Below are 23,962 nucleotides of genomic sequence, written 5' to 3'. Positions count from 1 at the left end.
AGATTCTATTTTCTCATTAACATTTTCGTTAATACTTTTTTCATGTCTACACATCATCTTGACCATTGTTACTCTGAATTCCATTTCTGATAATTTGGTTATATCCATATCCATTAGTTCTGTGGCAGAGGCCACAGACTCATTGTCTTTTCTTTGCTGGGGGGGATTTCTCTTTCTCGTCATTCTGATGAGGAGAGTTTGTGGGGTTGTCCAGAGCCCAAATTATTGTCCAGGTCCCAGGCCGTGTGCGCTTGTTTTATAGGGATCTTAGGAATGTGGGCTTCTTGATTTTTCAGCCTGCCTTCTGGGGGAGGGGCCTGCTGCACCGATACTCAGGCAACCCTGTTTGTGTAGAGTCTCCGTGTTCCCTGCGAGGGGGGATGGGGATGGGCACACTGTGAGCGGTATTTCCAGGCTTTTGTTCTCTGGCGGCTTTCCCTGGCGGTTTGCTGTGCCTCTTCTGACAGAGCAGCAGCGGCTGAATCTCAGCCTCTGTCTCAGAACAGAGGGATAGCGGACTGTTCTCCATTGATGTTCTGGCCACTTTAACTCTGTTTCTATTGGTGCTGCTCAACCCTGCAGTGTCCTGGGATGTGCGCCCCACACCCGGAGTCCCAGCCCTCACTTCCAGGGCCGGCGCGTCTCTGTCCTTTGTGTTTCTAACACCACCAGCCGCCAGCCTCCAGCCACTCCCTTCACGTTCCAGAGCTTCCGGTCTCAGTCTGGTTCCAGTGAGCGCACTGGAGGTCCGGTTTTCACTCTGGTGGTGCATGTTCCCCGGCTCACAGTCTCAGTCTGTTTTCTCACGGTTGCCGGTCAGCGAGTCCGCCTGCTCCCCCGTGCAGGTGGCTACCGCTTCCCGGCGCCCAAATGCAGCGGCTCCTTCCCCCTTCCGTTTATCTTCCGATATCTGTGTGCAGATTCACGGCTCCCCACTGTACCTCAATACTCAGCGCTGGAGATGTTCATTTGTAGAGATCCGGATGTATCTTCCTGCATCTCAGGCTGATTCTGTCGAAATCCTTGCATTTTTAGCAAAGTGCATGGAGATAGAGTGTATTGTGTAAGCGAATTAAGTCAGTCAGAGAAAGAGAAATACCAAACAATTTCACTCATATGTAGAATTTAAGAAACGAAACAGGTGAGCATATGGGGGGAAAAAGAGAGCCGAACCATAAAAACAGATTCTGTTTTCTTTTAATTATTTATTTATTTATTTACTTACTTATTTGAGAAAGAAAGAGTGGGGTGGGCCGAGGAAGAGATAGAATCTCAAGCAGACTCCCTGCTAAGTGTGGAGCCCAATGCAGGGCTCAATCCCATGACCCTGAGATTATGACCTGAGCCAAAACCAAGAGTTGGATGCTCAACCAACTGAGCCACCCAGGTGTCCCTAAACAAACTCTTAACTATAGAGAGCAACCTGAGTATTGTTGGAGGTGAGACAGGAAAGGGGATGGGTTAAATGGGTGATGGGTATTAAGGACTGCACTCGTGATGAGTACTGGGTGTTATGTTTGATGAATCAGAAAATTCTGCTCCTGAAACTAATATTACATTGTATCCTAACAAACTGGAATTTAAATAAAAACTTGAAACTACAAAAAAAAATACATAGGGTGACTGCATGATTAAAAAACAGGACCCGTATGTATTTTGTCTACAAGAGGCTCATTTCAGACCTAAATACACATGTAGATTGAAAATGATGGGATGGAGAAACTTTTACCATACAAATGGATGTGAAAAGAAAGAGAGGATAACAATACTTATACCAGACAAAACAGAGCTTAAAACAAAGACTAACAAAAGACAAAGAAAGACACTATATAATCACGCAGGGAACAATCCAACAAGAAGACACAACAATTGTAAATATTTATGCACCCAACATGGGAGCACCCAAATTCTTATAGCAGTCAATAACAAACATAAAGGAAATAACTGATAGTAATACAATAATACCACGGGGACTTTACACCCACTTACATCACTGGAGAGATCATCAAAACAGAAAATCAACAAAGAAACAGTAACTTTGGTTTTTTTTTTAATTTTATTTATTTATTTGCAAGAGAGAAAGAGAGAGCACAAGCAGGGAGAGTGGCAGGCAGAGGGAGAAGCAGGCCCCCCACTGAGTACGGAGCCTGATGGGGACTTGATCCAGGACCCAGGGATCATGACCTAAGCTGAAGGCAGACGCTTAACCAACTGAACCACCTAGGCATCCCAAGAAATAGTAACTTTGAATGACACATTGGAACAGATAAAATTTAACATATTTTCAGAACTTTTCATCCTAAAACAGCAGAATACATATTTTTTACAAGTGCTCATGGAATATTCTCCAGAACAGATCACATAATAGGACACAAAACAAGTCTCAACAAATTTAGAAAGACCAAGTTCATTCCATGCATCTTTCCTGACCACAATGCTATGAATCTTGAAATCAACCCCATTAGAAAAAAACTGGAAACAGCACAAATACATGGATTAAATAACATGCTACTAAACATAAATGGGACAACAAAGAATCAAAGAGAAAATAAAAGAAAAATACATGGAAAGAAATGAAAAGGAAAGAAACAATGGCCCAAAATCACTGGGATGCAGCAAAAGCTGTCCTAAGATGGAATTTTAGCAATACAGGCCTACCTCAAGAAAACAAGAAAAATCTCAAATAAACAACCAAACCTTACACATAAAGGAGCTAAAAAAGAAGGATAAACAAAACTCAAAACCAGTAGAAGGAAGGAAATAACAAAGATTAAGGCAGAAATAAACAAAATAGAAACAAAAACAGAAACAATGAAACAGAGTAATGAAACCAGGAGCTGGTTCTTTGAAAAGATGAACAAAATTGATAAACGTTTAGTCAGACTCATCAGGAAGAGAGAAAGAGAGAAGACTCAAATAAATAAAATAAATAATCATCAAATAAAAATAATAAACTGACACGACAGATATACAAACAATTATAAGAGAATATTATGAAAAACTCTATGCCAATAAAGTGGACAATCTAGAAGAAATGGATAAATTCCTAGAAACATATACTCTCCAAAAACTGAATCAGTAAGAAATAGAAAATTTGAACAGACATATTATCAGCAATGGACTTGAATTAGTAATCAAAAAAAATTCCAGCGAAAAAAGTACAGGATCAGATGGCTTCACAGGTGAATTCTACCAAACACTGAAAGGGGTTAATACCTATTCTTCTCAGAATATTCCAAACAATGGAAGAGGAAGTATGACTTGCAAATTTATTCTATGAGGCATGTATTACACTGATACCAAAACCAGATAAAGACACTATTAAAAAAGAAAACTATAGGCCAATATTTCTGATGAACATACATGCAAAAATCCTCAACAACATATTAGCAAACCAAATCCAACAATACATTTAAAAAAATCATTCACTATGATCAAGTAGGATTTATTACCAGGTTGCAAGGATGGTTCAATAACTGCATATCAATGTGATAAATCAAATCAATGAGAGAAAGGAGAAAAAACACAAGATCATTTCAGCAGACACATAAAAAGCATTTGACAAAGTATAACATCCATTCATGATAAAAACCCACAACAAAGTAAGTTTAAAGGGAACATACATCAACATAATAAAGGCCATATAGGAAATACCCATAGCTAACATCATACTCAGTGGTGAAAAACTGAAAGCTTTCCTCCTAAGGTCAGGAGTAAGACAAGGATGTCCACTCTCACCACATTTATTCAACAGAGTCCTGGAAGTCCTAGCCACAGCAATCATACAAGAAAAAGGAATAAAAGGCATCCAAATCAGTAAGGAAGAAGTAAAACTTGCACTATTTGCAGATGACATGATACTCTATATAGAAAACCCAAAATACTCCACCAAAAAACTGCTAGAACTGATACATGAATTCAGTAAACTCGCAGGATACAAAATCAACATACAGCAATCTGTTGCATTTTTATACACCAACAATGAAGCACAACAGAAAGGGAAATCAAGGAATCGATCCCACTTGCAATTGCACCAAAAACCATAAGACACCTAGGAATAAACTTAATCAAAGAGGTGAAGGATCTGTTCTCTGAAAACTATAAAACTCTGATGAAAGAAGAAACTGAAGAGGACACAAAGAAATCGAAAGACATTCCATGATCATCGATTGAAAGAACAAATATTGTTAAAATCTCTGTACTACCCAAAGGAATCTATACATTTAATGCAATCTCTGTCAAAATACCAACATCATTTTTCACAGAGCTGGAACAAACAATCCTGGAAGTGCTATGGAATCTCAAGAGACCCTGAATAGCCAATGCAATCTTGAAAAAGAAATGCAAATCTAGAGGCATCACAGTTCCAGACTTTAAGTTATATTACAAAGGTATAATGATCAAAACAGTACGGCACTGGCATAAAAATAGACACATAGATCAATAGAACAGAATAGAAAACCAAGAATGAACCCACAACTACATGGTCAACGAATCTTTGACAAAGCAGGACAGAATACCCACTGGGAAAAATAATGTCTCTTTAGCAACTAGTGGTTTTTGATTTGTAGTTACTATTAGTTTTTTATATAATGCCTTCTGTATACAGCAGTCTATATTAAGTTGACGGTCACTTAAGTTTGAACCCATCTTTACTTCTTCCTTCCCATACACATTATAGGCATATGGTGTCATATTTTATATCCCTTTATTTTGTGAATGCCATGACTGATTTTTTTATAGAAATATTTATTTTTACTGGTTTTTTTGTTTCCTACTTTTCATACTACCACTATTGGTCTTTCCTTTTCACTCAAAGTGCTCCCTTTAATATTTCTTTTAGGGCTGGTTTAGTGGTCATGAACTCTTTTACCTTTTGTTTGGGGAACTCTATTTCTCATTTTGTTCTGAATGATAGTCTTGCTGGATGGAGTATTCTTGACTGCAGATTTTTCCCTTTCAAAACTTTGATTTTATCATGTCACTCTCTTCTGGCTTGCAAAGTTTTTGCTGAAAAATCTGCTTATAACCTTATTATGGGGTTTCCCTTGTATGTAGCTTTGTATGTCCCTTGTATGTCTTCTTTCGCTGTTTTTAAATTTTTTTCTTTATCACTACTTTTTGCTGTTTTGATTACTATGTGTCTTGGTGTGGACCTCTTATAGTTGATTTTGTTGGGTGATCTCTGTGCCTTCTGGATCTGGATATCTGTTTCCTTCACTAGATTAGGGATGTTTTCAGCTATTATTTCTTCAAACAAATTTTCTTCCCCTTTTTTTCTCTCTTCTCCCTCTGGGATCCCCATAATGCAAATGTTATTATGCTTGATGCAGTCACTACATTCCCTAAGTCTATTCTCATTTTGCATAATTCATTTTTCTGTCATTTGTTCATCCTTATTACTTTGCATTACTCTGGATTCTAGTTCATTAATTCGTTCTGCTTCCTTCCAGCCTGCTATTTATTCTAACTGTATTTTTAATTTCATTTATTCTGTTCTTCATCCCTGATGGGTTATTTGTTTTCTACCTCTTTCTTAAGGTCTCACTGATTTCCTTCACTCTTTTCTCAAACACAGTTTGAATTCTCTATTAGGCATTTTACTTATATCTTTTTCACCTTGGTATTTTGCTGTGTGTGTTTAAATATTTTATTGATTTATTTGACAGAGAGAGACAGTGAGAGAGGGAACACAAGCAAGGGGAGTGTGAGAGGGAGAAGCAGGCTCCCTGCTGAGCAGGGAGCCCCATGCGGGGCTCGTTCCCAGGATCCTGGAATCATGACCTGAGCCAAAGGCAGACACTTAACAGCTGAGCCACCCAGGCACCCCTGGTCTTTTGCTGTGGTTTTGTCCTGTCCTTTCATTTGTGATATATTCTTCAGTCTCCTCATTTTGCCTAACTCTCTACTTGTGTTAGGAAAGTTAACTATATCTCTTGCTCTTGAAAGTAGTGGGCCAGACATACACTTTTAACTAGGTACCACTGGTCCTCCTCCAGTAGGAGTTAGAGCTCCACAAAGCTCACACAGCTGACAGGCGCTTCACAGAGTGTGCACATTTGGACAGGGGCACATTTTCACAAGCTGTGGGCACTGGTCCTCTCCTACAGGGGACCTGCAGCCACCTTGTAGGTCTGAACCAGCCTGGACTGCTTGGCAAAGCCTGTGCAGGCAAGGGATGTACTTTTTTTTATTGTCTCTTTTTTATTATTGTTAGTTTCAGAGGTAGAATTTAATGATTCATCAGTTGCATATAACACCCAGTGCTCATTACATCAAGTGCCCTCCTTAATGCCCATCACCCAGGTATCCCTTTCCCCCCACCTTTCTCCTCCAGCAACCCTCAGTTTGTCTCCTAGAGTTTAGTGTCTCTTATGGTTTGCCTCCGTCTAAATTTTCATGTTATTTTTCCTTCCCTTCAAGGGGTGCACTTTTAACGAGACGTGCTCCTTCTCCACAGGAGTTCAGGAGAAGAAGTGTTTTTAAAGTTTTCATGGGTCTTCTTGGGGAGGGTATTCAAATCACTGGGACTGAGGCAGGTCTGGCTGAAGGGGACAGAGCATAGTGTAAGTGAGTTAGGTAATAAGTGCTGGTGCTGCACTGGTTCCCGCAAGTGGCTATGTGTTTATCGTGTCAGGTGGAGAAGAGAAATGGCATCTGCCAGCTCCTTTATTCCTGGTGAAGTCCCTGAGCAAACTCTGAGATTAGTAACTAACTCTCCCTCCCATAAACCCCAGGTACCTTTGAACTGCTGCTTCCAAGCTGTATTTCCACAGCTGTTTGCTGTGCTATCTCTTTAGTGGCAAGGTATCAGTTTCCTAGAGTCCTCTGGGCTCTCTCACAAGCAAGCCCACTGATTTTTTTTAAATTTCAGGCTTTAAGTCCCACTAGTTGTAGGCACTCATGAAATTTGACCCCTCTGATTTTCAAAGTCAAATGCTATAGGGATTTCTCTTCCTTTTGTAGGCTCCTCACTGTACTACTCTGTTTCTCACCCTTCTACGTGCCCACAGCTCCCTCCTTCTGGTGGTCACACACATGGGGTTTAGGTTCCCATTCCTCATCCTTCCCGCCCTCTTTGATGTGACCTCTTCTCTACATTTACTTGTGGACTTTGTTGGACCAGTCTTTGGGGTACTTTTCTGGGTTGTTTGCTCTGATGCAAATGTCATCTAGTTGTATCCAGGGGATGACATGAGTTTAGGGTCTTCCTACTCTACCATCTTCCCTGGAAGTCCAATCAAAATAGACTTTAAACAAACACTTTAAAAGAAATGAACAGGTATACATTTTATAATGATACTCAAGATGAAATTCTAAAATTGTTGCCCATAAGATCAGGGCCAAAATGAAGATGCCTGCTTTCAGCACTTTGTTCAGTATTATAATGGAATCTCTAGCCATAGCAACTAGGCAAAAAAGGAAAAAAATTCATTCAAATTGGCAAAGAACTAAAACTTTCTCTATATGCATATAACATGATCTTACACATAGAAAATCCTGAAGAAGACACACACACACACACACACACACACACAACCATTTAGAGCTAATTAACAAGATCTGCAAAGTTGCAGTATATAAGATCAACACAGAAAACCACTCTTATACCCATACCGTAGCAATGAACAATCTGAAAGGAAATTAACAAAACAATTTCATTTACAATAGCATCAAAATGAATAAAATACTTAGGGAAAAATTTAATGAAGGAGGTACAAGACTTGTATACAGAAATCTACAAAACATTGCTGGAAGAAATTAAACACAAATAAATGGAAGGACATCTCATGTTAATGGGCTGGAAGATATTGTTAAGATGTCAATATTACTCAAAGTGACATGCAGATTCAATGCAATTCCTATAAAAATTCCAGTGGCCCATTTTACAGAAATGGAAAAGCTTATCCTAAAATCCATAACGAATTGTAAGGGAACCCAAGTAGCCAAAACAATCCTGATAAAGCACAAAGTAGAAGAATTCACACTTCCTGATATCAAAACTTACCACAAAGCTACAGCAATCAAAACTAGATAAGGATAAACATATACAACAATAAAACAGAATTGAGAGTCCATAAATATACTCTTATATTTATGGTCAATGGGTTCTTGACAAGGGTACCAAGACAATTCAGTGGGGAATAAAGTCTTTTTTTTATAAATGGTACTGGGACAACTGGATAACCACAGGCAAAGGAGTAAAGTTTAACTCTTTCCTTACACCAAACATGAAAATAAACTGAAAATGGATTACATATGGTATGATTACATTTATGTCAAATGTTCAGAATAAACAAATCCATTGAAACAGAAGGTAAGTTAGTGGTTGCCAGGGACTGGAGGCAGGCAGAATGGAATGTGACTACTAATGAATACAGGTTTTCTTATTGGGTTAATAAAAATATCCTTGAATTAGATTGTGGTGGTTGGCCAATTTTGTGACTATATTAAAAATCACTTCAATATTTTGAAGGGTTACTTTCATTGTATGTGAATCATGACATAATAAAAAGTGACGAGAGACAAAAGCATGAAAACTTCATATACTTCAGTGAACGTGTGCTCACATTCAACATGAGGGCAATCAAAGAATGGCCCCACTGAATAGTCTCCTCTACTTTTGTAGGAAGTAAGGGTATGGAGGATACTGTAAAGCTATTCAATCCTTTCACACATCACCTCGACATTTTTTCCTGCTTGACTAAGTGGTTTTAGGACTAGGACTACAATAGTGCCTGTCAGAACCAGGGATGATCCCTAAGCAAGAAACTAATTATACCTTTAAATCTTTATGCCAGAATTTCTAAGGGCCTTTTGGGATGGGTTATACTTTCATCCCATCTTGCAAAATTGGAATTCACAATGGCTGCAGTTGTATTGTTTTATATCTAGTGGCCCAGATAGCCTACTAGTTATCTATCTGTGTGACCCTATTCTATACAAATGGGAATGGACTGAAAGGAAAGCACTTCCTAGACTCTTACTGCTGTTGCCAGCTATCGGAACCAGCACTGCCATTGAACCTGACATTGAATCTAAAGATGGAAAGGTTTGGGTTAAAACCAATGACAAGTACAAAGAAGGAAAAATAGTAGCTGAAGGTAAAAAATGAATAAATGGCTTATGCAACAAAGGACATCCCATATTACATTGTTTCCTCGAGGGGCTCAAAAGAAGAGAAAAATACTGTATCATTATAATTATACTAAATATCCAAGAGGGTGAAGCTGTATGTTTGCCCATACCACCCCCACTTTTGGATTTTGACAAGGTTGAATGGAAGCGTGCAAAGCTGAGTGGTATTATTACCCTGGGAGAGATCCTGGTCATATGCTATAATGAACAGGATCAACTGTTGATGACTGAATAAAACTTTAATAATGTGCCAGTATATTTTGCTTCTTAAATTTCAGGTTGTATCTACTGTAAAGGATATCATTTAGGAAGCAACTTCCAGGAATTACTCTGCTGAACCATCAGACCATACAACTCCTGGCAGACTGATCACTGTGTAAAACTATAAACTTTGATCACCAAATACTTAGAAAGGTTCTGGGTTATTATGGTCAGAATATAGCAGCTGCATGCCTATGATGCCAAAGTGTGCTGTGTATAAATACTTAACACCCTTGTTTTTGTAGGTATAAAACTAGTAAATAAAAGCTAGTTTCTGATAAGAATAAGGTAGTAGGCATATATGGTGGGCTTAAATCCCCATGTGAAATGGCCCCACTTTAAGACAAGGCAGGCTAGGAGAGGCCTTCATGGCATACTGAGAGTAAATAACATCAAGGTGTGACTACCCGTATAACCTTAGCATGTGGGACCCAACATTTTAGGGAACAAAACACGTATTCTTTTTTTTTTTTAAGATTTATTTATTTATAAGGTGGGGGAGAGTGCCAGCACATGGGGGTAGGGGTGCAGAGAGACAGGGGGAGAGAAACTCGAGCAGACTCTGCACTAAGCATGGAGCCCGAGGCAGATCTCTATCTCACGACCCTGAGATCAGGGCCCTGAGATCATTACCTGAGCTGAAACCAAGAGTCAGATGCTTAACAGACTGAGCCACCCAGGCACCCCCAAAACACATATTCTAATTGCACTCAGGCAATTAGTACACAATGACAACAACACATCTGGTAGATTAAACACTGGTCCATGAGATAGAGGAAATCTATAGGAGAGATAAGTGCCAGTTTAAGCATCAAAGGACAAATGGAATTCACTTTCAATGAATGGCATTCAGAAGAAAAAGAAACGAAAGAGAGGATAAACCAATTAGAATTGATACTCTTCCAGAATAAAGAAAAAGGACAAGAATCAGCTTGGAAAGATGAGGCTTTAGTGAGCTGCATCATGCAGATTTAATAAATAATGCTGGACAATGCTAGGACTTGACACTGGGAAAGTGTCTGTACCCAGATCCAACAGGATCTCCTATTTTAAAACAGATTGAGCCTGAAGTAGCAATGAAGCAATGACTCTTCATCCTAGGGCACACTCTAAAAACCTTATGAATCTCCAAATTTATGGACATTCTCTGGGCGCAAGGGCAATTTACAGTGATGCACTCTGCCCGCACTCATTCCAAGAATGAATCAAAATAAGATATAACCTGTAGCAGAGTTAGCAGAAATAGGAACCATTCTGAAAGAAACTCTTTTTGCCATAGGAGGGATGAACCCTGCTACATAACAGCACATAATGGAAACAGTCTCCATAAAATCATATGAACTGAGACAAGATGACTAGCTTTATCCCAATGTTAGGGACTGAACTGTGTATCTCCAAAATTCATGCTAAAGCCCTAGCTCCCAGAACCTCAAAATGTAACCAAATTGGAGATACGGCACTTAAAGAGGTGATTTAAGTGGTGAGTTAATCACCCTAATCTAACTTAATCAAATCTAATCTAACTGGTATCCTACAAGAAGAGGAAATTTAGGCACACAAGAGGACACCAGGGATGTGTGCATACTGGAAAAGACCATGTGAGAACACAGCAAGAAGGTGGCCATCTGTAAGCCAAGGAGAGAGTCCTCATAAAAAACCAAACCTGCCCACACTTTGATCTTGGACATCTAGCTTTCAGAACTCTGAGAAATTAAATTTTTGTCATTGAAGCTGTCATTGTTATGACAGCCCTAGCAAACTAAAACACCATATGACTTAGAAACAGAAAATAACCAAATCCTGGCCAATCGTGATAATCCTTATCTGTGACATCCAGTATATGGGCAAAGGCCAATTGTGGTGGGCACGTATAATAAATAAATACCTCTTACTGACTTGTGCAATGAAACAACTGTACTAAAACCAGAGTGTGATATGGTATAATATCAGCATGGCTGGTAAGATTCAGTTACCTTATATTAATAAGTCATATAGATATTGATAATTATATGTATTGGGAAATTAAAGTTTCCTCAGGATGTGTTATCAATAGAAACGGTTGGCTTTAGGAGGAACTAGATCTAGTTAACATCAGTTAATCAATATGCTAAATAGTTGTATACAAATTTATCATAAAGTACAAATAAGCGCAGACTAAGAGTAAGTTAATACAGGGGCGCCTGGGTGGCTCAGTTGGTTAAGAGTCCAACCCTTGATATTAGTCATGATCTCAGGGTTGTAAGATTGAGCCCCGACTTAGGCTCCATGCTGGGCATGGAGCCTGCTCAAGATTCTCTCTCTCTCTCTCTCCATCTGCCCCTTCCTTCCCCATGTGGTCTTGCTCTCTCAAAAAAAGAGCAAATTAATATAAAAATATGGAGATGTATATAATGGCATTATAGGATGGATTAGTTGCTTCTTTGTGTCTATCCCTATCCCACACCGGCTCTTCCAAATGCTGGGCATACTCCTGGTGATATTACTATCTCTGTTATATAAATGCTATACTAAATGTAGGTTCTCAGAAAAATATGACCATCTTCCTGTAAGAGAGACTGGGCCAAAGGCCAGGAGGGTGAAAAGTGCAGGAAACTGACCTAGCAGGTCCAAGTTGCTCAAACCTTACACACTCCCAGAAATCTGTTTTCATGAATGGCCCTTCTTCCACAACTGGGAATTGAGTTCTTGGAAGGTTTTAACTCATAAAAGTGTTTTTGCACACTTGGGAGCTTTGAACCACACTGTACCAATATGCCTAGATAACGTGTGTAAATAATGTGATTTACAGTGAACAACTGCTTTCCTTAAGGCAGTCTGTTTTGGTAACTGTGATCAATCATATATACGCTATGTGCCAATGTGACCAAACCCCGATAAAAACTAGAATTTTAGGCTCAAGTAAATGTCCCTGGTAGACTACACTTCACACATGTTGCTACAATTTGTAGATAAAGAAATTAAGTGTACCCAGTGCATTTCCATTGAAAGAGAACTTTTGGAAGCTTGTGACTGGTTTCCTCCAGACTTTCTTCCATGTACCTATTCCCTTTGCTGATTTTTCTTTGTATTTTTTCTATAATAAATCATAACCATGAAAACTACAATGAGATATCACCTTACACCTGCCAGAATGGCTAAAATCAATAACACAAGAAACAACAGGTGTTGGAAGGATGTGGAGAAAAAGGAACACTCTTGCACTGTTGGTGGGAATGCAAATTGGTGCAGCAGCTCTGGAAAACAGTGTGGCGTTTCCTCAGAAAGTTAAAAATAGAACTACCTTACAATCCCGCAATCACACTACTGGTATTTACCCAAAGAATACAAAAACACTAATTCAAAGGGATACATGCTCCCCTATGTTTATAGCAGCATTATTTACAATAGCCAAGATATGGAAGCAGCCTATGTGTCCACTGATTGATGAACAGATAAAAAAGATGTGAGATACACACATGCACGAGAGCGCGCACGCGCGCGCACACACACACACACACACACACACACACAGAATATTATTCAGCCATGAAAAAGAATGAAATCTTGCCATTTGCAATGGCATGGATGGAACCAAAGAGTATAATGGTAAGTGAAATTAGAGTGCCAGAGAAAGACAAATACCATATGATTTCACTCATATGTGGAATTTAAGAAACAAATGAGCAAAGGGGAAAAAAAGAGAAATAAAAAGACAAACCAAGAAACAGACTTAATTATAAAGAACAAACTAACTGATGGTTATCGGAGCAGAGGGAGTGAGGGGAATGGGTTAAATAGGTGATGGGGATTAAGGACTGCAACTGGTGATGAGCACTGGGTGACATATGGAATTGTTAAATCACTATATCATATACCTGAAACTAATATACCAAAGTATGTTAACTAGAATTAAATAAAAACTTAAAAAAATAAATCATAACCACAAACATAATTCTGAGTCCCACTGAGGCCTGGCAGCGGTCTTGGGGAACCCTGACACAGGCACACTAGAAAATATCTAACAAAACAGAAAGCAGTAATGGAGGAATAGAGGAACGAAACAGATCTATTAAGGACATAAATCACAAAACGGCAGATGTAAATCCTACTTTATCAGTAATTACAGTAAATGTAAATAGAGTAACAGCACACTTCTAAACATGCAGGAGACAGTGAATTATTTTTACAGTACTGAAAGAAAAAAAAAGCTGCTAACCTAGAATGCTGTATCAGTAAAATAAAGACTTTTTCAGACACACAAATGCTGAGAGAATCCATTACTAGGAGACTTGTACTATAGTATATGTTAAAATAAGTCCTTCAGGTAGAAGGAAAAAAATACCTGAAGGAAATCTATTATCTATACAAAGAAATAGAAAACACCAAAAATAAATAAAAAGACTTTTTTTTTCTTATTTTGTCTTGGATCTCTTTAAAAGATAACTTGAATGCAAAAAATAATATTATTATCCGGTTTAACACATGTAAAAGTAAAATTATGACAATAATAGCACAAAGGCTGAGGGGTGGAAGTATATTGTTTAAATTCTTATAGGTGAAATGGACTGTGATAAGGTTTTTTTAAAAGATTTTATTTATTTATTTGCCAGACAGAAAGAGAGAGAGCACACAAGCAGGGGGAGAGGCAGGCAGAGGGAGAAGCAGGCTCCCCACTGAGCAGGAAGCCTATTGTGGGGCTCAATCCCAGGACCCTGGGATCATGGCCTGAGCTAAAGAAAGACACTTAACCAACTGAGCCACCCAGGTGCCCCAAAACAAGATGCATTAAATCTAAATGGCTGATAATATAAAAATAATTTGCTTGCAATATGGTTTTATACCTGCACTTGAAGATGAACTTGTCTGATGTTCTAGACAGTTACTTCAAAATACTGAAACCCTAACAAATGTACTAACTCAGAAGCACTGACTCCTATAGTGGTAGACATCACCTTTCCAACTAATTCAATGCACCAATCTAAGCCAAATCTGGTCTCTATCTAAATTTTCTGCTCACATTTTTCATAGGACACTGAGTTAAAGACTTGGGCTTTACTGGGCTTCAGTTACAGCTTTTGCTAATCAAGAATAAACAAATTCCAAATTGTATCAAAATACTTAACTGATGAGTACAAATGATAATTTCAATAAGAACATGAAAGCAACATCTGCCATGGAAGAATTGTAATATGGGTAATCTATCAATTAATTTGTTTTCATAATTATGACAGTTTTCAAAAATAAAGGGCAATAGGTTGGCGCTAAGATGGCAGCATACTAGGAGGACCCAAGGCTCATCTTGTCTCTCAAACACAACTATATAACTAACAAATCATTCTAAATGCCCTAGAAATCAACCTGAAGACTGACAGAACAAATTCCACCACTAAAGGGAGAGAAGAATCCACATTGAAGAAGATAGGAAGTGCGGAGATGTGGCTGAGGGAAGAAACAGATCAAGGGTGCAGGTCAGAAGCTGTGGTTGTGGAGAAAGATGAAAGAGAGAGGAACACACAGGGGAATGAACGAGGAGAACACTTCCCCAAAGGCATTGACTAGGAAAACAAGAAGGGCTGATTTTCATGAGTTCTTGTAACCAGGAAGGCTTAAAGACTAGCATTTTGAAGGGCAGCAGGCGGGGCTGGGATACAGCCCTAAGGGCACTGCCTACTCCTGAAGAGAAGGTAAGCTAAGAACTCAGGGGCAGATGGCATGGAAACAGCAATCTGAAGAACTCTTGGGGCACATGGGGGGAGATAATTTGGCTCTTCCTAGAGTGAGTCTCTGAGAGGCAGAGTTCAGGGAGATGCTTCTCTAGTGACAAAAGAGTTGGCCAGAGCCATTTCCATCCCTAGCCCCTCAGCATAAACACAGAACCACCCGCAAAAAGCAACACTGGCAGTCTAACTTGCTTATACCAGGTCCCAAATCCCTGTGCTCTGGCAGTACTGCCCTTCTTGGTGAAGCCTGCCTCAGTCCCAGGGTGGCGGGCCCCTTCCCCAGAAGACCAGCAGAAAACCCTGCAACACCACATCTGACCAGAGAGGTCTTCAGTTCTACTGGAAGTAGTATCAGGTCTCATTTAACAAGCAGACCAGAGTAAACCTACTTAAAACTCACCACATTTTGGCCAAGGACCAAACACTGTCCACTGCAGGCAAGGAGAGCCTCTGCAGACAACTGGCCTGAAGGATAGAGCAGCCAAAACGAAGGAGAAGAGTGTATTCAGCACATACCAGAGATATTCCCTGAAGCACCTGGACACGGTATGACCTCTTTTTCATAAAGCCATTCCTCTCAGGAATAGGAAACATAACTGGCTTTTTTTTTTTAACACAGAGAAGAAGTTAGAGACATGGACAAAATGCCAAGAAGAGGAATTCATTCCAAATGAAAGAACAAGATAAGTTCACAGCCAGAGATCTAAGCAGAACAGATATAAGTAACATGCCTGATGGAAAATGTCAAACAAGAATCATAAGGATACTTGCTGGGCTTGAGAAAAGAATGGACCTAACCTTATACCTAAAGGAACTATAGAAAGAACAACAACAATAAAAAGAAGCCTAAAGCCAGCAGAAGAAGGGAAATAATAAAAGATTAAAATGGAAAGAAATGATATAGAAACTAAAAAACAATAGAAAGGATCAATGCAACCAGGAGCTGTTTCTTAAAGAAACAATGAAATTGACAAACCCCTAGCCAGACTTATCAAAAAGTAAAGTGAAAGGACCCAAACTAATAAAATCACAAATGAGAGGAGAAATCACAACCAATACCACAGAAATACAAAAAATCTAACAGAATATTATGAAAAAAATATATGGCAAAAAGTTGGACAACGTAGAAGAAATAAATTCCAGAAACATATAAACTACCACAACTGAAACAGGAATTGAAAACTTGAAAAGACCGATATCAAGCAAAGAAATTGAGTCAGCAATCAAAAAATTCCCAAAAGTCCAGGGCCAGATGGCTTCCCAGGGGAATTATACCAAGCATTTAAAGAAGAGTTAATACCTACTCTTCTCAAACAATTTCAAAAAACAGAATTGGAAGGAAAACTTCCCAATTCATTTATGAAGCCAGCATTACTCTGACACCAAAACCAGATAAATACTCCACTAAAAAACAGAATTACAGGTCAATGTCCCCAATGAACATGGATGCAAAAATTCTCAATAAAATACCAGGAAATCAAGGACTGCCTGGGTGGCTCAGTTGGTTAAGTGGTTGCCTTCAGCTCAGGTCATGATCTCCGGGTCCTGCAACTGAGCGCCATGTAAGCCTCCCTGCTCAGCGGGGAGTCTGCTTCTCCCTCTACCTCTGCCCCTCCCTCCTGCTCATGCACTATCTCTCAAATAAATAAAACCGTTTAGAAAAAAACACTAGGAAATCGAACCTGACTGTACATTAAAAGAATCTTTCACCATGATCAAGTAGAGTTTATTCCTGGGTTGCAAGTGGTTCAATATTCCCAAATCAATCAAGATGATATACCACACTAATAAAAGAAAGGATAAGAACCATATGATCTTCTCAGTAGATGCAGAAAAATCACTTGACAAAGTACAGTGTCCATTTTTTATAAAAACCCTCAACTAGGTAGGGACTGAGGGAACATACCTCAACCTCATAAAGACCATGTACAAAAAAACCCAGAGCTAATATCATCCTCAATGGGAAAAAACTTAGAACAAGACAGGGATGTCCATTCTCACCACTGTTATTTAAGATAATACCAGAAGTTCTAGCCTCAGCAAACAGACAAGAAAAAGAAATAAAAGGCATCCAAATCAGCAAAGAAGTCAAACTTGCACTATTTGCACACATGATACTCTCTGTAGATAATCCAAAAGACTCGACAAAAAAAATTGCTAGAAATAATACATGAATTCAGTGAAGTCTCAGGACCCAAAATCAACATATAGAAATCTGTTGCATTTCTCTACACCAATAATGAAGCAGCAGAAAGAGAAATCAAGGAATCAATCCCATTTACAATTGCACCAAAAACAGTAAGATAGATACCTAGGAATAAACCTAACCAAAGAGGTAAAATCTGTACTCTGAGAAGTATAAAACACTGAAGAAAGAAATCAAAGATGTCACAAAGAAATGGAAAGACATTCCATGCGCATGGATTGGAAGAACAAATATTGTTGAAATGTCTATACTACCCAAAGTAATCTACTCATTTAATGCAATCCCTATCAAAATAACAACAGCATTTTTCACAGAGCTAAAACAAACAATCTTCAAATTTGTATGGAACCAGAAAAGAGCCCAAATAGCCAAAGCAACCTTGAAAAAGAAAAGCAAAGCTGGTGGCATCACAATTCCAGACTTTAAGCTGTATTACAAACTTATATTCATCAAGACAGTATGGTACTGGCACAGAAACAGACACACAGATCAACAGAACAGAACAGAAAAGTCAGAAATGTACTCGCAACTATAGGTCAACTAATCTTTGACAAAGTAGGAAAGAGTATCCAATGGGAAAAAGACAGTATCTTCAACAAATGGTGTTGGGGTAACTGGACAGCAACATGCAGAGGAATGAAACTGGACCACTTTCTTATGCCATACACGCAAATAAATTCAAAACAGATGAAAGACCTAAATGTGAGACAGGATACCATCAAAATCCCAGAGGAGAACAAAGGCAGTAACCTCTCTGACATCAGCTGAAGCAACTTCTTTCTAGATATGTCTCCTGAGGCAAGGGAAACAAAGGCAAAAATAAACTATTGGTACTTCACAAAAATAAAAACCTTTTCTGCACAGTAAAGGAAATAATCAACAATACCGAAAAGGCAACCTACAGAATAGGAGAAGATATTTGCAAATGACATATCTGATAAAGGGTTAGTATCCAAAATGTATAAAGAAATTATCAAACTCAACACACAAAAAACAAATAATCCAGTTTAAAAACGGGCAGAAGACATGAACATTTTTCCAAAGAACTATAGATGACCAACAGACATATGAAAAGATGCTCAACATCACTCATCATCAGGGACATGCAAATCAAGACTACGATAACACCTCGCACATCTTAGAATGGTTAAAATCAACAACACAAGAAACAACAGGTGTTGGAGAGGATGTGGAGAAAGGGAAATCCTACTGCACTGGTGGTGGGAACACAAACTGGTGTAGCCACTCTGGAAAACAGTATGGAGTTCCTCAAAAAGTGAAAAATAGAACTGCCCTACGACCCAGCAATTACACTCCTAGTTATTTACTCGAAGGATATAAAAATACAGATTCAAAGGGATACATGCACCTTTATATTTATAGCAGCATTATCAACAATAACCAAATTATGGAAAGAGTCCCAATGCCCATGGACTGATGAATGGATAAAGAAGTTGTGGGGTGTGTGTGTGTGTGTGTGTGTGTGTGTATGAAATGGAATATTAGTCATAAAAATAATGAAATTTTGCCATTTGAAACAATGTGGATGGAGCTACAGAGTATTATGCTAAGCAAAATAAGTCAGTCAGAGAAAGACAAATACCATATGATTTCACTCATATGTGGAATTTAAGAAACTAAACAAATGATCATGGGGGAAACAAAGCAAGGTAGACCAGGAAACAGACTCTTTTTTTTAGGAAACAGACTCTTAACTATAGAGAACAAACTGATGGCTACTAGAGGGGACATGGGGTGAGGGATAGGTTAAATAGGTGATGGGGATTAAGGAGGGCACTTGTTGTGATGAGCACTGGATGTTGTATGTAAGTGCTGAATCCCTAAATTCTACACCTGAAACTAATATTATACTGTATGTTAACTAACATACAGTGAATTTAAATAAAAACTAAAAAAATTCAAAATAAAGGGAAAATATAGTGAAGTCTTTCTAGCATTCCTAGGCTCTGTAAGGAAAATGCATTCCATTGTGCACCAGCTTTTCCTTCGTCTCCCCTAATCTTTGCTGATTTTCATCAGCTTTGGTTCTAAGACACTGCCTGCTGCTCCTTCTGGATGTTTTCGAACAGAGGCCCACAACAGGTGGGAACACATATAAATCTTGAGGATTTAAAAAATATCATGGTATTTTTAACTTTAATACAGCTACAGGTGACAAGTATGCAAAGAACTCATTTACAGATTGAATGAAACATCCAAATTAAAAATGTAGCAATTTAACATACTCATTGGCCATGAAACTCAGCAAGAAATTGTTCTTTCCCCCATACCTCGGAAAAACCATCACCAGTTCCTTTCTAGGGCATCGATGGCATTAACGGCACTCAGCCTTGTCAGCATCCAGATATCCCTGGTTCGATCTATCTATGTAAATTCATGTTACAGTTCCATTGTTGGAAGTGCTCACCATCTTCTTCACTGCATTACACTTGGCAAGGCACCTACCAACAATGCACAGGATGGGAAGTGAGCCATGAAGAACACAATGGCTTGACTGGAGAGCTAACCATATATCCTGGGTCTGCTAACTGAGTGAGGATATTAATGGAAATGTAAAATTTCAGGAGGCATCTTTTTTCACTCTCTCCAAGTTACCAGCATGTATGGTACTAGGAAGTAAAGAGTAGAAGAAGGTGACAACAGCCATATACATGAACTCTCCCTAGATCTAAAAGCAAACTGAACAAAATGTAAACTATAGTGGGCCAAAGAACAGACTCCCATTTGGGCTTTATTTGTGGCTGGAAACAACATACAAACTCAGAGGTTCAAAAATTAGGAAACAGTTTTGGGGCACCTGGATGGCTCAGTCAGTTAAGCACTGGACTCTTGATCTCAGCACAGGTCTTGATCTCAGGGTCATGAGTTTAAGCCCCACACTGGGCTCCATGCTGGGTGTAGAGCCTACTTAAAAAAAAATAGGTTAACAGTTTCAATGCACTGAGGGATCATCAACTTGCCTAAGAATATTACTAAAATACTTTCTAGGGGCGCCTGGGTGGCTCAGTTGCTAAGTGTCTGCCTTCAGCTCAGGTCATGATCCCAGGGTCCTGGGACCGAGCCCCATGTCGGGCTCCCTGCTCAGCAGGGAGCCTGCTTCTCCCTCTCCAGCTCCCCTTGCTTGTGTTCCCTCTCTCGCTCTGTCAAATAAATAAATAAAATCATTAAAAAAGTAAAAATAAAAAAAAATAAAATATTTTCTAAGAGTTGTGTGTGCTTCCCTGTTGAGTTTGGTGCCAACAGTTAAGAAATAATCAAATAAATTAAATAAACCTCAAATATTTCCTTTTTACTATACCCACTTCCAAAAATTATAAAACATAATTTTCTCTGCCATTCCTCAAGTGAATTAGTAAAACAAGTAGAAACTCAAAACATTAACTGTAATATCACACAAGATAATTAATTTCCTTTGGCAACTCAGTCTGTCCCAAAGTATTTCTGTCCAAAATGCGTAGGTGCGACAGGATGAACTTCAGTAGTTAAAATTGTGATCTCTGGAAACTCCTGAATGATTGATTTGGCACCTTCAAAAAATAAAAGGAGAATTGCTGTTATGGCATGATTTTTTGGTAGCATTAGCTGGAATTCAAAAATTTTATAGTTATTAGGTATAATATAGACAGAAGCACTGACCTTTAAATACCTAGTCAGACTCAATTAATCTCCTAGTTTATATGTCTGATATCTGAAAAGCTTTGACAATCATCATGCCATGCCTCCACTCATTCACTAACAAATTCTTAGATTCAAATTGTTTTATATCCAAGATTTTAAAAATACATTCAGTTATAGCAACTTTCTCCCTGAAGAGTCTTTGTTTTGTTTCATTTTAAAGGCAGCTGGAATAGACAGAATACAATCCTTTCCAGAAACAGGATCATATGTAAGATGATGGCTTCTTGACTGGAACACTGTGAAACAAGTGTAGAAACTTCTTTGGTATGTCAGAGTGAGCTAGCTTTTAGAAGTTAGGACTCTAGCTTTGGGGGTTGCAGGGAAAGGGATGAGTTAGGACCCTCGCCAAACTAAAAAACCATAGCAATGCTGCCACAAAATAAGGTTTTTAATCTACAATGTCAAAGAATAGTATTCCATTCTAATACATACTCTTAGAACTAACAGTTACTTTTCTACTTCCAAAGGCAGGAAATCCAATAATTATTTGGTTATCTCAATGTTTACAGTGCCACCTCTGCTATATATAAATAGATGACCAAGCAAATTGCCCTTTGTCACCATCAACATTTGAACTACAGGTGAATTTTGATGCTGAAACAAAATAACCAATGGCCTACAGAAAGCAGCCCTCCCACCTGGATACACTCTATCCCCTTCAAGGTTGGCTGAGACTGGGAAACTTTGGAAATGAGGAAACACCCTAACCAGAAGCCACATATTTCTCTTTCCTTTCAATTATGAAACAAATACAAATTCACTGCCAAACATTTGGAAAATACAAAAAGAGATTAAAAAAATAAAATGAATTTCCTGAGTCCCAACATCCCAAGATAACCACCATTAATATAGTATGTATTTTAAAATGAAAATTGAAATACTATTGTACGAGATGAGGAGTTAAGATGGCGGAGGAGTAGGGAACCCCTTTTTCAGCCGGTCCCCTGAGTTGAGCTGGATAGGTACCAGACCAGCAAGGATCATCTACGGAATAAGCCTGAGACGCAGGAAGATACATCTGGATCTCTACAAATGAACATCTCCAGCGCTGAGTATCGAGGTACGAAGCGGGAAGCCGTGAAACCGCGCACAGATATCGGAAGATAAACAGAAGGGGGAGGGAGCTGCCATGTCAGGGCGCCGGGAAGCGGTAGCCACCTGCACGGGGGAGCGGACGGACCGCGGACCCGCACGCTTGAGACAGCAGACTGAGAATGGGAGCTCCGGGAGCACGCGCAGGGTGGCTGGCGGCTGGCAGGCCACCTGCACCGGGAAGCGGGCGGACCGCGGACGCGCACCCTGGAAACAGCAGACTGAGTCCATGAGCCGGGAGCGTGCGCCACCAAGCATCTCACTGAGCTCCAGAGCTCCGGTGTGCTCACTGGATTCAGGCTAAGACCGGGAGCTCTGGGAGCGTGCGCGAGGCGGCAGGCTGCTGGAGGGCCACCTGCACGGGGGAGCAGGCGGACTTGCGATCAGCACCCACGAGACACCAGACGGAGACCGGGAGCTCCGGGAGACCGTACGGGGCGGCTGGCGACTGGCCGGCTGGCGGGATTGGAAACACAAAGGACAGAGACGCGCCGGCCCTGGAAGTGAGGTCTGGGACGCCGGGTGTGGGGCGCACAGCCTGGGATGCTGCAGGGTTGAGCAGGACCAACAGAAACAGAGTTAAAGTGGCCAGAACACCAGTGGAGAACAATCCGTGATCCCTCCGTTATGAGACAGAGTCTGAATTTCAGCCACTGCTGCTCTGACTCTCAGAAGAGGCATAGCAAACCACCAGGGAAAGCCGCCAGAAAACAAAAGCCCGGAAATACCGGCTCACAGGTTGCCCATCCCCATCCCCCTTCGCAGGGGACAAGGAGACTCTACCCAAACAGGGTTTTTTGAGTACCGGCCAGCAGGCCCCTCCCACAGAAGGCAGGCTGAAAAATCAAGAAGCCNCAAGAAGCCCACAACCTGGAGCGCCTGAGTGGTGCAGTCATTAAGCGCCTGTCTTCGGATTAGGGTGTGATCACAGCGTTCCGGAAAGGAGTCCCTCATCAGGCTTCTCCGCGGGAGCCTGCTTCTTCCTCTCCCACTCCCCTGCTTGGGTTCCCTTTCTTGCTGACTGTCTGTCTCTCTCTCTCAAATAAATAAATACAATCTTTAAGGAAGAAGCCCACATCCCTAAGATCTCTATAAAACAAGGGCGCATGGCCTGGGTCCCAGTCAATAACTTGGGCTCTGGACAACCCAGCAATCTCTCCTCATCAGAATGAGGAGAAGGAGAAGTCCCCTCCAGCAAAGAAAAGATAATGAGTCTGTGGCCTCTGCCACAGAATTAATACATATGGATGTATCCCAATTATCAGAAATGGAATTCAGAGCAACAATGGTCAAGATGATGAGTAGACTTGAAAAAAGTATTAACGAAAATGTTACTGAGAATATAGAATCCCTAAGGGCAGAAATGAGAGCGAATCTGACAGAAATTAAAAATTCTATGAGCCAAATGCAGTCAAAACTAGAGGCTCTGACGGCCAGGGTCACCGAGGCAGAGGAACGCGTTAGCGAATTGGAGGATGGGTTAGTAGAAGAAAAAACGAAAATAGAAGCTGGTCTTAAAAAAATCCACGCCCACGAATGTAGATTACGGGAGATTACTGACTCTATGAAACGATCCAATGTCAGAATCATCGGCATCCCTGAAGGGGTGGAGAAAAACAGAGGTCTAGAAGAGATATTTGAACAAATTGTAGCTGAAAACTTCCCTAATCTAGCAAGGGAAACAAGCATTCGTGTCCAAGAGGCAGAGAGGACCCCATCCAAGCTCAACCAGGANTCACAAGCTCAACCACGACAAACCTACGCCACGTCACGTCATACTGCAATTCGCAAACATTAGATCCAAGGATACAGTATTGAAAGCGGCCAGGGCAAAGAAATTTCTCACATACCAAGGCAAAGGTATCAG

The 23,962-nt window shown here is 39.9% G+C and overlaps 1 protein-coding gene across 6 annotated transcripts in view; it reads right to left on the bottom strand.

Moving 5' to 3' along the window:
- UPRT (uracil phosphoribosyltransferase homolog) overlaps nucleotides 1-23,962 on the bottom strand; it is a 144,665-nt gene that overhangs the window by 75,989 nt on the left and 44,714 nt on the right. For 4 of the 6 annotated variants that reach the window (XM_034648787.1, XM_034648790.1, XM_002930129.4 and 1 more), the window contains one exon: nucleotides 18,932-20,852. The exons of the other annotated variants lie outside the window; for them this stretch is intronic. In XM_034648787.1, coding sequence (XP_034504678.1) covers nucleotides 20,746-20,852 — 107 coding nt within the window. In that variant the 3' untranslated portion in view covers nucleotides 18,932-20,745. Of the gene's footprint in view, nucleotides 1-18,931; nucleotides 20,853-23,962 lie in introns of those variants that run through there. 6 annotated transcript variants of the gene reach the window in all.

This window comes from Ailuropoda melanoleuca, chromosome X (assembly GCF_002007445.2).
Source record: "Ailuropoda melanoleuca isolate Jingjing chromosome X, ASM200744v2, whole genome shotgun sequence".
Classification (NCBI taxonomy): Eukaryota; Metazoa; Chordata; class Mammalia; order Carnivora; family Ursidae; genus Ailuropoda; species Ailuropoda melanoleuca.
The sequence above is the reverse complement of the archived record's forward strand: the minus strand, read 5'-3'. Positions and strand labels throughout refer to the sequence as shown.